The following is a 14,099-nucleotide window of genomic DNA, read 5'->3' as shown; positions in this document are numbered from 1 at the left end:
TAGGTATCACAGCAATTAAATTCATTGGCCAACAGTATTCTTGGAAAAACACTGAATTTACAAGAATACTGTTGGTAAAAGTGAACAGATATGACTCAAGTGGTTGTTTTTCATATACTTCCGGCACAGTGTAAACTATTTCTATTGCAAAAAAGCAAATTAGCAATTGGCAAATAAGCAAATACGTAAACCAGCGGTTAACAAATAAGCAAATTAGCAATTCAGCAATTGGCAAATAAGCAAATTTGTCATTAAGCCTATCAGCCATTGGCAAATAAGCAAATCGGCAATTAGCAAATAAGCAATTCAGCAAGTGGCAAATAAGCAAATTGGCATGTCCCTACCGGCATTCCATAATTTACAATCATTTTTGTTCAAAGGCTACTTTCTGAAAACAAATTACCAAATATTTTAGCATGTACGTATGCCGACAGTATTTGCATGGCGATCTATTAATCCATACAAGGGCGGGTAAATCTTGCATAAACAGAAATACGTTTTTGTATTACATGTAGTTTAAATTTGTTTCCTCCCGTTTTAAATAGTTGGATTAGGCATTACTGTTTATATAGTGTTAAATATTGATCCGGTAGGTTTAAAATATGCAATAGATAAATTTGTAGGAATACAATGCCGGTATTATTAAAGATAGTCGTTCAAACATTACAGCTAAACTTTACCTTAAAATATACTTCACTAATCGCCTACTTCGTCTACAGATTCAATCAGTTAAACGTTATTTGAAATATACATTAAAAGATTTTAGCATTGGTATCATCATTTGAAAACAAATGTTATTATTTATCTCAGTGCTAATGTGATCAAACTGGTAGCAAAATCAAACATCATTTTCAAACTTAACTCTTCTTAATTTGAAAAAAAAAACGGATTTGCCTTTATTTTGAATAACAATGAATTAATACTCAAGATATCTATAATATCAAAATACTGGATTTGAACAGCCAACAGTATGGTCAAGTTGTACGAATGTACGACTGGCCTTCCTCTAAACCGGTGCTTAAACTAGAAAGGGGTTTACTATGTTTAATCAGTTTTATGCAGTGAACATACATTGTCTGTATATGACATAAACGTATTGATCAACTTATGTTAAATCTGGATTGCCAATAGTTTTGATATAAATGATTCTAACTGCTGAGAAACTAGCTTTAATGTAGAGGTATCGATCACATTTTACTGTATTAATTTAACATGACTTTTTTATCTTCCTGATCTAAAACATACCGGCATGTAAAACATTATTATTATACTGTACGGTGCTCAAGACCATAATGGATTACAGACATTTTGTCGCATTTTTAATATACATTTTTGGAACATGGTCAACAGGTAAATATTTTCATAAACTTTTGTTTTAATTAGGTTTGATTTAATTATGTTTATATAATATACGTAGCTTACTGCTGTTAGTTATTATCATTATTATATTTTAGTTTGATTATGACTGAAATCACACAAAAATCCCTGTACAGTATTTCACAAACAAAAATCACGTTCAGAAATTCAGAATAATTATGCTATTTGTACACTGTAGCACAAGGTGTCACATAGGATACTATTTTCAGTGTATACAGGGGACAGGTGATATGTTCGTATAATGTTTATAAATTATCAGCATGTTTGTTGTTTGCAGGAAAACAAAGATCCCTTAATGAAACATTTTGTTGATAACCAAACGATGTAGTACGCAGTAAATATACAAGGGCTGTCGCTACATCACTTGTAGCCGATATTTTGTATGTACATGTACTTATACAATGTATATATAATGAAAATGGAAATTTTCAATTTTGATGGTTTCGTTGTTCCAAGAAAAATAAAAAGATGTCTATTTGAAAAAAAATGTCCATTTCAGCTATCTCAAATTCGACAGTATTAGTAACGCCAACAACAACAACAACACCAAAAGAAACTGATGACTCCGATGATGACAGACTGTATGTTGATATCGTTAGATAGTTTAGTTAACTTTTTAACAATTTGGCTGTTACTGATCAATATTTATCATACAATATGAATTGCTAGTAAACGGTTCATTAAACATCATAAATCAAATAAATTATTGGCTAAAAGACAAACACGAACTGGAATATAACCAAATCAATTCGCGGCCATGGACGAGTGTTTATGGTGGTAGACTTCACCCCCCCCCCCCTCACCGCTGTGGGTTCAAATCCCGACAGGAGCTTGGATTATTTCATGTTAAGAAGCTACCCATCTAGCTTATTGAACATCAGTGGTTTTACTAAGGCGCCATTCGTGCCTGGAATAATGCACGGAATGGCACCTGAAGTCTTCCTGTACCAATAAAGCTGGGAAGTCGTCATATTACATATACTGTGTCTGTGCGACGTTGAGCTCAACCACAAAAACTATTTCTGTTATTTAACGTTTGTGTTTATGTTATCAGAAGTACGAAATTCATTTCATATAATTATCTATAGCTGGTTTTATATAACGACCTTGTCGATTGTCCACTTCATTGATATAAAATATTCATGTCAAATGTTATTTGTAATTGTTTTTAACAAATCGAGGTCTTCTTATTTTACTTCAGATTTGGCAACCCTTTTTGGCTTGGCTTCACAGTCATCTTATTCATCTGTTTATTGGTTATAAGTTTAGTTGTTTCGTTAACTTTCGGTATATACAAATACCGTCAACATGCCAAGAAGCGGGGATTGTATAGAGGTATGTGTTCGTGTCATTGATATCCACTTGTTTTGAGACCATATAAAACTTATATTGTCCAGGGTGAATATAGAATAGTTTTATTACGTATGCAAGAATTTTAACTTAAAAACTTATTATTTATAAAGTCCTGACCCTTAAAGCTTAATAAGTAGTGAACACGAAGTCAGTCGTAATTTGAAGCGGTTGTCTCGGAAAACTATATATTTCTGCATATATAGAGCCATACTTCTGAGATTATAATACATGTACTTTTGTCTACAATATAATCAGGTAGATAAATTACGAACATCATGTTTACCATGCATTCATCAACCCATGGCCCGAATACATTCTGATCGTATATACTTCGATCTGCATTCTCCGGAACTACTTGTTATTTATATATGGGGGTGCAAATAAGATTATTCTGGGTCAAATGTATGTATAAACGCATGTTAGGCATAAATTTCGACATATCTCTGATTTTCAGAAGCTGGTATTATTAATGTCTGCAAGACCTTAACAAATGATCATAAACGTGGTTAACGCGTCGGACTCGTAATCTAATGATCACTAGCCGAATGGGTTCAAGCCCAGGGGCAAGTCGTTGTTTCCTTGAACAAGAAACTACACTCATTGCTCGGTACTGGTTGGTTCCAGGAACGGATTCGAAAGTGTGTCTATAAGTTTATAGCTTCCTATACCACCGAACTAAAATAAATTCTGTATAAACCAAATGATCATAAAAAGTAATGACCTCATTTCAGAATAGCTTTAAAATAATAATAAAGCCGATTTCTGTTTTACTTGAAGGTTTTGTGTATTCTGAAGAATTCAAACCAGAAGTAGATTAAAATTCAATTATCTTTGTATTTCATTTCAGACAAGAATCGTATTTATAACGAGCATGATGAAAACACCTCTCCAGATTATACAATCTTCCAAACAGAAGGAGTTACTAATGCTACATACATAGGGTCGTCATGAGCGTGAAACCCGTGCTAGATCTCGTGCACTTATGCTAGATCTCTGTTAAACTGAGTGTGAATTAATTATAACAGTATGCAGTTTATGAACTTTTGTTTGTATTGTGAAAATACTAATATTGACAAATGACGGTGCATTTTTTACTTACATCTTCTGGCAGGCTGGAAGAATGTGATTTTTTTTTGTAGACAATGTATGATTTTTAAAAAAAATAAGTTTTGAGTCCGTGTTCGTTTATCTGTGATAGTTTTTAACTCATTTTCATATCATTTCTTATATTCAGTTTTTCCTGATATTTTTCAGGGCTGTTTGATTACCCAACATCTCACACACACTTGTAAATACAAACCCACGTGCACGTGCATGTGAACGCATGCTCAAAATCAACCGCACACGCATACAATATTGCACATGTACTTACAAATATTTCAAATACTCATCATTGTTACCTTATATTGCTTGTATGCATGTATATGTTAGCTTTTACATTTATAGTGAATATTAGTGATGGTTAAACATTATAAATGTAATACATTGAAAAGATAATAGAAATTAGTAATGTACATATTTTTTGTGTTGCAACTGAACAACATCCTGTTGGTTTTAATTAAATCATATTTGCCGAGTATTCCAAATGAACATGTGATAATGTTGTTTATAGTATGATTAAACTTGTTATATGTTTTATATCGGCGTGTATATGTTATTTGTATTTATTTTTGTTCCCATCCCTTAGAATGGCGGGGAATTAAACTTTGCGACCTGCAAAGTTCTGTTGAAATATCTTTCGGTAGACAATCAGATGTTACCCTTCGCCGAGGGAAGGCATAAATGAGGATGTTTGTAGTCAAAAATAAAGTGAGGCAGTACAAGGAAAAACACAATCCTTAGTTCTTGCAATTCCCCGCCCCTTCCGGAAAAAGAACAAAAGTGTTCTGTGTATGTTCAATGTTACATGTACGTTATGTCGTCAGTGACAAAAGCTACGTTCTTTGCTTTGGCTTATTGTTGTACTTATAAGAGTTGACAAAAAAAAGCCAAAATCTCGCTCAAAACGGTGGTCAAACCAACATTTTCAGGAATGATTTTGAAAAGTAAGCAATTTCGTAGAAATACTCTTGATGAGAGATAAATTTTAATGTCTTCACAGCCATATGCGGCTATTCCCTTTTTTCAATTTGGTTAAATAAAAAACTATATTGGCCAGTTTACTTACCGCGTTGGAAATCATGACAGGTATCCGCCATTTATTGCACAATTCTGTGTTTACTTACTTATTGCACGAATCGTGCGTTATTTTCCGGCGTTTTCAAGTGCCCACTTGTGACTGAATTATGGACTTATTTTGTATTTCTCCAGCTGTAAAGCTGCAAAGTCCTTATGTGACTTTTACAGTGTCGGTGTTACTGTATTGGAATTGTTACTGTCTATTGTGAATCAATTACACTCAACACTTCTATACTTCGTGTTTATACAGTGTTACCAATCTGATCAAATCAAATCTTAAATAATGCTGCACTTAAAAAATAGAGAGATCTATATTAACAGTCTATATTATATGTATATACTCAAACTTGATCGACTCTTAAGTGAAAATGAAACAATTTTAAGCTAATTTCTGAATAGGAAGAAAAGCACAAGTTCTTCACACTCGTTAACTTCTAGGCTGCAGTTCTTTAAATCACGATCGCAAATCTATTGTCAACGACTCACACTGTTCCTGTGGCAATATTGAAACTATAAATCATTATCTTCTTTCCTGTCCAAACTTTCAAGTTCAAAGAATATTTCCTTTACGAACCTTTCGTGTCCTTCAACTGTTCAAAAACTACTATATGGCTCTGAACATCTCAACTTTGAAAAAAAACACAAATATCTTTGGTAAGTCCAAAAAACACATAGTCGCCACTAAACGATATACATCATAGTGTTTGCGCTTATTAAAGAGCGACTTCATAAGCAGGGTTTATACATTATATTAAGTTAACTGTCTTATCGATAGCAAACAACCCAGTTCCAGACTGGAACTCTTTTATCACTTTTATTGTAAATTCATATCTAAATCTAAAAACATTACGCGTTATTTTGACGAGTCAGCCGTCATCCTTTCCAACCCACCGAGGAAATGAATTTATATAAGTCTTGAATCCTCTTCCGAATTTAATTATGTTATAAAGTCATTAGCATTGTTTACATCTTAATTTATATCTTCAGTTTTTCATGGTTTTTGTTAAACAATGTCTTCTGACTGATTGTAATGTATATAGATCTATGTTTGAAAATTAGTGAAATAAATATTGTTTAAACTAACTTCTGATTAAGATTACAACAGGAGAAAACTCATCTATTTTTACATACATTTCTAGCATTGAAGGACCTCAGAAAACTTATTTGAATAAATATGTCAACTAATAAATGATGCCATTCCACTGAAGGGTCGACGAATATGTTGATAGAACGTTTGGCTGTACACTTCGTCTTCGTGATTATGCATGTAAAATTGTGAATTATACAATATTAAGCGTTTATCAAAATGATGCCATGAATTTAGTTATCAGGTCTATTTTAAGTTATCCCTATAGAAAGGCTATTTGTAGCCTGACAAGGACATATAAACTAAATTATCACATGCATACATATATAACAATTAGCTCATTAAAATGAATGCTGAATTTTTTTTATTCTACCTTCCGTGGTAAAGAAAATGACCAATGCAGTATACATTTTAAGTTTAGAAAGGTCATTCATGAAGAGTTTTATAAAATATCAATACTAGCATATGCACAAAAGACAATATCCTTTACAACCATCCAGTGTGTTCTGTTATGATGAAATAATAATATAAATGTTTGAGTAAATGAAAAGAGGAAGTATATATGATAATGTTGTACAACTGGTCAATATCTACGTCCGCCTCTATCTCTTTCGTCCAGGTAACGTCTCCTTCTCTGATGTGACTTATATCTTGACCACTGATCTTCTATCTGACCAACAAATATATTTCCTAGAATGATGCCAATGAGTTGAGGTAAAGCAATAGCTATAGCCACGGCTCCTATGATCGGAAGATTCTTCTTTGCAATGTACATGACACGATCAACACAACCAGTCGTCCACACTTTGAATGCAGTATAATTCTAAAATAAATTATACCTGTACAGTAATATAATACTAAGTATAACGATAATTATCATCAAAGATATGCAGTGTCCAAAACCACGCCTAAACATGTTACAATGTATGTATTAATATACTAATCGGTTTGGAAACATTATTACACATTTTTTAGCATTTCAGGAGCACATAGAATTAATAGCAACTACACATATGATAAATACGGGCTTTTGTCCGGTATGGCTTTTGTCCGGGAGGGCTTTTGTCCGTTTCTCGATAAATACATACAGACGGTAAGTAGGATAAAAAATAATAAATATGTATATAAACAGGTTTATACAACAGCATTCATTTATATGCCATTAATCTATAGGAAACTGACGGGGTGTTTTTCTGTTACAACGAATAAATAATAAAATTATACTTACAGATGACAAAGCGCCACCGCCGCAAAGTATATTATTCAAGCCAGGCTACAAAGTTAAAGAAAATCGTCATTTTTTCATTTCTAAATTTCTGTTCAAGCCTTTGAAAAAAATAATCGATATCAAACTGGGCTTTATTTTATCAAAACCGGTGATAGATTTAAATTTCTTTTTTAAAATAGGATTAGAAGCTTAGATATTTGGATGAATCAAATGAAAAATACGTGAAGTGAGATATTTAATATGGTGAGATATTTAATACGTGATGAGATATTTAATATGCCCCCCCCCCCCCACCAAAAAAAATGTTCGGCATCTTTCTATATCATTTATGATCGATAAATGTAATACTATATACGGCTATAAATAATATTGCACGGTATAAAACTATCATAATACATAATAAATTACCGATAACTCGTCCGGATCTTTGCAGCAGGAGTAAGGGACAGCACATCTTAGTTGACTGGGATTGGAATCTGTACAGTTGTAATATTCGTTAATATTCCAGTCCTCAAAACTTGTCACACCACAACAATTAAACTGTACAAATAGAAGTGAAAACTTTATTCAACAAAATTCGTACATAGAGAAACAAATAGATTATTATAATAAAGAGATTTAAGAAAATCTACTTTTTATTTACAAAGTTATCACTGAAATAATTAAAAAGCTTTTGCTTGAAACGATAGATGAACTAATCAATTGAATCAATTAAAATAATTGATTTGATGTTGATAATCGATCAATATCATACAATGATTTAATAAGATACTCAGTTTATTGTGAATTCAATACAGATCTTCTATGCTAATTTAAATAAAGTGCAATATAACATGTCGATATATGCAGGAAAACAATGTAAAGATTGTAAGAGGTGGCATGCATCTTGAAGTTAATTAATTGACATAAGCTATTTGTTAAACATGCATTGAATGAATTGAATTGATATCTCTTAACGTACATATTATTTCAATGACAAAGCACATAACATTATCTGCTAAATACCAATACAGTTTTTATCTTCCCCATTTTGGTTATAGAAATGATTTTCCAACGTTAGTACAAACATTTAAAATTTCATATCCAGAGCACCACATTAGCTTAACACAGCTAAAGACTTCGGAATGCTTTCAATATAAGTATTATAAAAATTCACATCAACATAAACATAGCAAGAATTCGGGAAACGTGAAAAAGTTTTAGAGAGTATTTTCGTCCTTCCACTAGTATTTGTTAATGCAACGCAATTCAATCATCAATGCTACAAATATTGGAATGAATATTCAATCATCAATGCTACAAACATTGGAATGAATATTCAATCATCAATGCTACAAATATTGGAATGATTATTCAATCATCAATGCTATAAATATTGGAATGAATATTCAATCATCAATGCTACAAATATTAGAATGAATATTCAATCATCAATGCTACAAATATTGGAATGAATATTCAATCATCAATGCCACAAATATTGGAATGAATATTCAATCATCAATACTACAAATATTGGAATGATTATTCAATCATCAATGCCACAAATATTGGAATGATTATTCAATCATCAATACTACAAATATTGGAATGATTATTCAATCATCAATACTACAAATATTGGAATGATTATTCAATCATCAATACTACAAATATTGGAATGATTATTCAATCATCATTACTAAAAATATTGGAATGATTATTCAATCATCAATACTACAAATATTGGAATGATTATTCAATCATCAATACTACAAATATTGGAATGATTATTCAATCATCATTACTAAAAATATTGGAATGATTATTCAATCATCAATACCACAAATATTGGAATGATTATTCAATCATCATTACTAAAAATATTGGAATGATTATTCAATCATCATTACTAAAAATATTGGAATGATTATTCAATCAACAATACTACAAATATTGGAATGATTATTCAATCATCAATACTACAAATATTGGAATGATTATTCAATCATCATTACTAAAAATATTGGAATGATTATTCAATCATCAATACTACAAATATTGGAATGATTATTCAATCATCAATACTAAAAATATTGGAATGATTATTCAATCATCATTACTACAAATATTGGAATGATTATTCAATCATCATTACTAAAAATATTGGAATGATTATTCAATCATCAATGCCACAAATATTGGAATGATTATTCAATCATCATTCACTACAATTATTAGAATGATTATTCAAGCATCAATACTGCAAACATTGGAATGATTCCGTAGGACATGAAAAAATATAACATCATCGATATACGAAGCAACTTCTTACAAATGCCTCACAACAGTTACTCACAACAATTACTCACAACTGTGGTGTTATAGTTATAGAAGCCTTACGTTTTCTTGAAAGAAGTCCATGACCGCCTCCTCGTCATTGTGATAGCCCTCTATGTACACGTCTTTGAGTACGCCACTCAGAATTTCTAAAACCTTTTCTTTGAAAACAAATGCAAGAACGCCTGCCGTTATCTCCATCAGAAATATAAGTGTCAGGGATATGTAAAACTGAAACATAAAATAACAAATACAATGTTTATTGTCACATTTTCTTAAAAATACTCATTTGACATATAGATTAACGATTTTTTATTCTTTTGCTAATTTGTATAATTATAGTGAATCAGTATTTTATTTGGAAGTCAAACTAATACTTTGTTAACATTTCGGCAAATTACTGCACATTCGGCGCTATCTTTCTAGCCGTTACATGTAAACATCGAACCTACTCTAAATCTATTATTAAAACATTATTAAACAGATTAGTTACATGTCATAAGAATTTACTAGTAATAAATATGGATTTCTGCGGCATATTTTGCCTTTAACTTAATTAACACAAAATGGGACTAGAGTAAGGGACTCTGGTTCATATACAGAAAAGATACTAGTGTTTAAAATATGTAAAACTACAAAGTTTACACGTTCTATATGAAAAGAGAACATTTATCACTCGTATTTAATCAATTAGCCCGGGACGAAACTATCACGTTCACTTTAGAACTGTTATCTATCAGCCTAAAGACAAAGTAACAATTAAGTGAAAACTAACGTACGTTTACAACATAATTTGTGAATGTTGTCGTACTCACGGTTGTAAAATTATTTTATACATGTATGTCATATTCGGTCATAATTGGTTTATATACGGTACAGTCGCTATATCATATGCTTAATAGATAAATAGATTTTTTACCACTATGATATCTTTGTTTATAACTGATCTAACTGTAGAAAATATAAAACTAAATCTAATTGATCGATATTTCAGAAATAAAAGAAAAATATTTTTTCATGCTCATATAATGGCATAATGATGAAATAATTTCGTGATCAACTACAATAGAGTGACTGGAAATGTAAATTTGTGAACAACAGTGGAGGCTTTACTATAGTCGCTAGCACCTCCTTAAAGGAACTCCACTGAGGTCCAAAAGCCTAAAAACATAAAATTGAAATTTCTTACCATATATAGGTCAGCTTCGGCACTTAAAAAACAGACCGATAAATAAACAAAAGATAATTAAGAATTAAACCAAGAAATAAATTGAAAATCGTATTTTTGTGATATTCTTAGCCAGGTTTGAGAGAAGATTTAGGTAATTTTTCACAATTAGAATAATAATTCTTGAATTATTCTGGAACAACGGAGTTAGCAAACGATCCGAAATTTTACACGCAAATTATTGGTCTAGACTTGCATCAAATGGAACATAAATCTATGGAAAAATATTTCTAGCCCTGTCATGTAAAAACTATAATACCAACTTCTTATTTTGAGACACTTATGAACTATATTTACCTGTATTACTTAATAGACTTTTTCGAAAAATTATCATACCATCATAAGTACCTATTCAACTAATTTAGGGGCTTAAACATTACAATTATTGTAACAAATACTCACAAATCTCAAAAGGCATGTATTTTCTCGGAGAGCTCCAACGAAACCACACATGGTTATTATAAACATGACACCGCCAGTTACTATCAATATGATTGATAGGTCAAATATAATATCATACACGGTCTGTATCGGTTGATAAAAGAATTTATTCTTCTCCACAAACGCCCAGATTCCTATACCAACCATAGCACCGCCACACATCTGTTTTCGGAAAGTTGAAAATAAAACGATGGTTATGCAATAGTAAATACTTTGGCTTCATGGTCTCCAAGTATGAAACGAATTGTTGCTATCCTTTGACATTTTAATCATGTTGGAACATAAAATGTCTCAATTTAAGTGACGAATATATTTCGCATATCATTGACTTAGAGTATAACATTAATTTCAAATCAATGCATATTTTAAAATCACATTGCGATGATTATACATTTGAATTATGTTAAAATATTCAAATGTATAATTTTGATTTTCAATGACCTTATAGGCCCATTATACCTCAGAAATGCTTTTATTATTATTTTTCAAAAGTTTTTTTTTTATTTTTGATGTCCGGTTATATTTTCCAAAACAAAAAGGTTTCTCAGTGGCAAATTACCTTAGCCATCTTTTTATTTCTGTTGTTTTTGGCAATAAGGACAGTTATAGTGAATAATTACTTTTGCATGGAAGTGAAAGTACTACCTTGTTTGCATTTTATTACTTTTGTGACCAATAATTTCACATTTAACACTACTTTCTTCAGGTGATATGCATCTATAATATGTTCTTTAACAACTACCTAAACGTTATAAAACTCATATTTGCCCTTTTTACAGAAGGAAATATTAATTCGTTTCTGAGGCATAGTGTGCCTTTAATAAGCACATACAGTACATGTATTCCATTAAGTATTTGTATATCGTTCTGCATAATAATTACAAAATATAGGCATGTTTAGCATATTAGTGTAAAATATCTCCTAATGTTTTACAATAAATATCTTTGAAATCTTATAATTCAACAAATATCAGAATAATATCTTTTGTTCTTGCATAAGGAAATAGAAATAAACAGAAGTTTTAAAGGCATATATATTAGACTCATTAACATGTATATAACAGTCCTGGATGACTTACCCAATGTAGAAATGTTCCAATGAGGAGTACATACTTTACAACGGGACTTACTACAGTATCACCTCTTGGACAACAACCCATCTTGTTGACAGTCAGCTATTTGTTCTAATTTTCCTCTTTAAATGATAGAATATTATAATATAGCACAAGCACACTACAACTTTTAGTATTAACCATTTTAGAATTAATAAATTCGGTTTTCACATGACACTTTGTTTATCACTATTTTATTACTTCACTTGTAATGCCATAACATGAGTTCAGTCAACATTCCTTTTTAGTTAAAACGAAAATAAATAAATCTGTTGATGAAAAAAAGTCGACGATTAATTTTCCAGCTTAATTCATTCATCACGAAACCTAGCTATGTATAAAAAGAAAACGGCAACGGGCCATTTGAAACCATTTGAAACGGTGAGTAGTTGTTCATTTATGTATATGACTAGTGTAAAAACACCATATACAACACCTGAGCGAGATACGTTCGTAGTGGTTTACCGTCAACACGATTATATTATGTGTCATGTCCATTGATGTCTAAAGTATATTTGTTGGACCATATCAAACATTCGGCACGCCCTCTCGTGAATATATTTGGTTCAGGCGATTCATTGATATATAACTTTCACTCCATCTCTATTCTATGTAATACTTTTTTTTAAAATTACTATCATAATTTATTCTAAATTATTGATATAGAAAATAATTATTGAAATTAAGATATTTACAGAATAAACATACTAATACTTCAATACGAAAATGCTACATTCAAGCTCATACATAATATAGGTTTAATATTTGGGCAAAATGATAAATCAGTTTCCAAAATATGCATGAGGTTATGGTTAGTGTTCAATGTCAACAAAATATATATGCTGTTGATGTAGGGGTAAGTGTTCGAGATGTTGTTAAGGTTATGGCTAGTGTTCGAGGTTGCAAACATCGTCCTTTCTTGATTTAACTATCGATTCAATGACGGTATCAATTATATAAGTATCATTTATGAGATAAATCATAAATGTGAAAATACGGACAACATCAACACCACCTTGTATGTGAACGACAAACCTGATTTATCCTATTAATTAACATTTGATCCGACCAGAATAAATGGATTAGCAAATAATAAAGATAAATATGCAGGAATCATCAAGAAAAAAGAAAACAACATTAAACAGTTGCCAGTCATCCATCATGCAAAAAGTTGCATCTACAAATGAGTATGTCCAAGTACATGTGTATACTTAATTTAAGGAACTCCACTGAGGTTTATAAGCCTAAAAACATAAAATCTTAATTTTTCACGAAGATAAACATGAGCACTTAAAACAGAAACATAAATAAGATATAATTAAGAAATATATAAGAAATATATTAAAAATCGTATGTCTGTGCTATTTTCAGTCCGATTTGAGTGAAACGCGTTTAAACGCTTTTCAATTTTGGGTCATTTTTCACTGTTATAATAATTATTCTGGAAAAACGGAGCGAGCTAATGATCTGAAATTTTGCACATAAGTTATTGGTATAGATCTAAATCAAGTGTGAATGTTTCCAAATACATGTATGATCATTAATTGTGAAATATTTGTTCAGTTTCTGAAACTGCTCTTTCTATTTCTCTTATAGCTTATAATTAAAAAAATCAGCTTAACTAATCAAATAGTAAAAAACCGGTCTTATGTGTGTTAAACAAATGAAATTTCTATTGCAAACAAATATCAAAAGTAAAAAAGAGGTATCTTATTTACAGCAAACAAGAACCGCACTTTCAATTGAAACATCAATATTCACTGTTTAAGCTTAATA

At 30.9% G+C, this 14,099-nt stretch overlaps 2 protein-coding genes across 2 annotated transcripts; one reads left to right on the top strand and one right to left on the bottom strand.

The window, feature by feature from the left end:
- Positions 1–1,201: 1,201 nt before the first annotated feature.
- LOC132748896 (uncharacterized) lies at positions 1,202–4,371 on the top strand. Its single transcript, XM_060738564.1, has 4 exons — positions 1,202–1,350; positions 1,877–1,958; positions 2,579–2,712; positions 3,578–4,371. The coding sequence occupies exons 1-4, from the start codon at positions 1,293–1,295 to the stop codon at positions 3,679–3,681; spliced, it is 378 nt and encodes a 125-aa protein (XP_060594547.1). The 5' UTR covers positions 1,202–1,292; the 3' UTR covers positions 3,682–4,371.
- A 625-nt stretch (positions 4,372–4,996) lies between these two features.
- Positions 4,997–12,797, bottom strand: LOC132748895 (tetraspanin-33-like). The gene is made up of 6 exons (XM_060738563.1): positions 12,291–12,797; positions 11,173–11,373; positions 9,606–9,773; positions 7,632–7,763; positions 7,224–7,268; positions 4,997–6,818 (listed from the first exon to the last, which is right to left on the bottom strand). Exons 1-6 carry the CDS (start codon positions 12,369–12,371, stop codon positions 6,579–6,581), a joined length of 867 nt encoding a protein of 288 aa, XP_060594546.1. The 5' UTR covers positions 12,372–12,797; the 3' UTR covers positions 4,997–6,578.
- Positions 12,798–14,099: the final 1,302 nt, after the last annotated feature.

The sequence above is a fragment of the Ruditapes philippinarum genome, unplaced genomic scaffold (assembly GCF_026571515.1).
Source record: "Ruditapes philippinarum isolate M1 unplaced genomic scaffold, ASM2657151v2 ctg118_1_1_1_1, whole genome shotgun sequence".
NCBI classification, from domain to species: Eukaryota; Metazoa; Mollusca; class Bivalvia; order Venerida; family Veneridae; genus Ruditapes; species Ruditapes philippinarum.
Note: the sequence above shows the minus strand (reverse complement) of the source record. Positions and strands in the feature narration are given on the sequence as shown.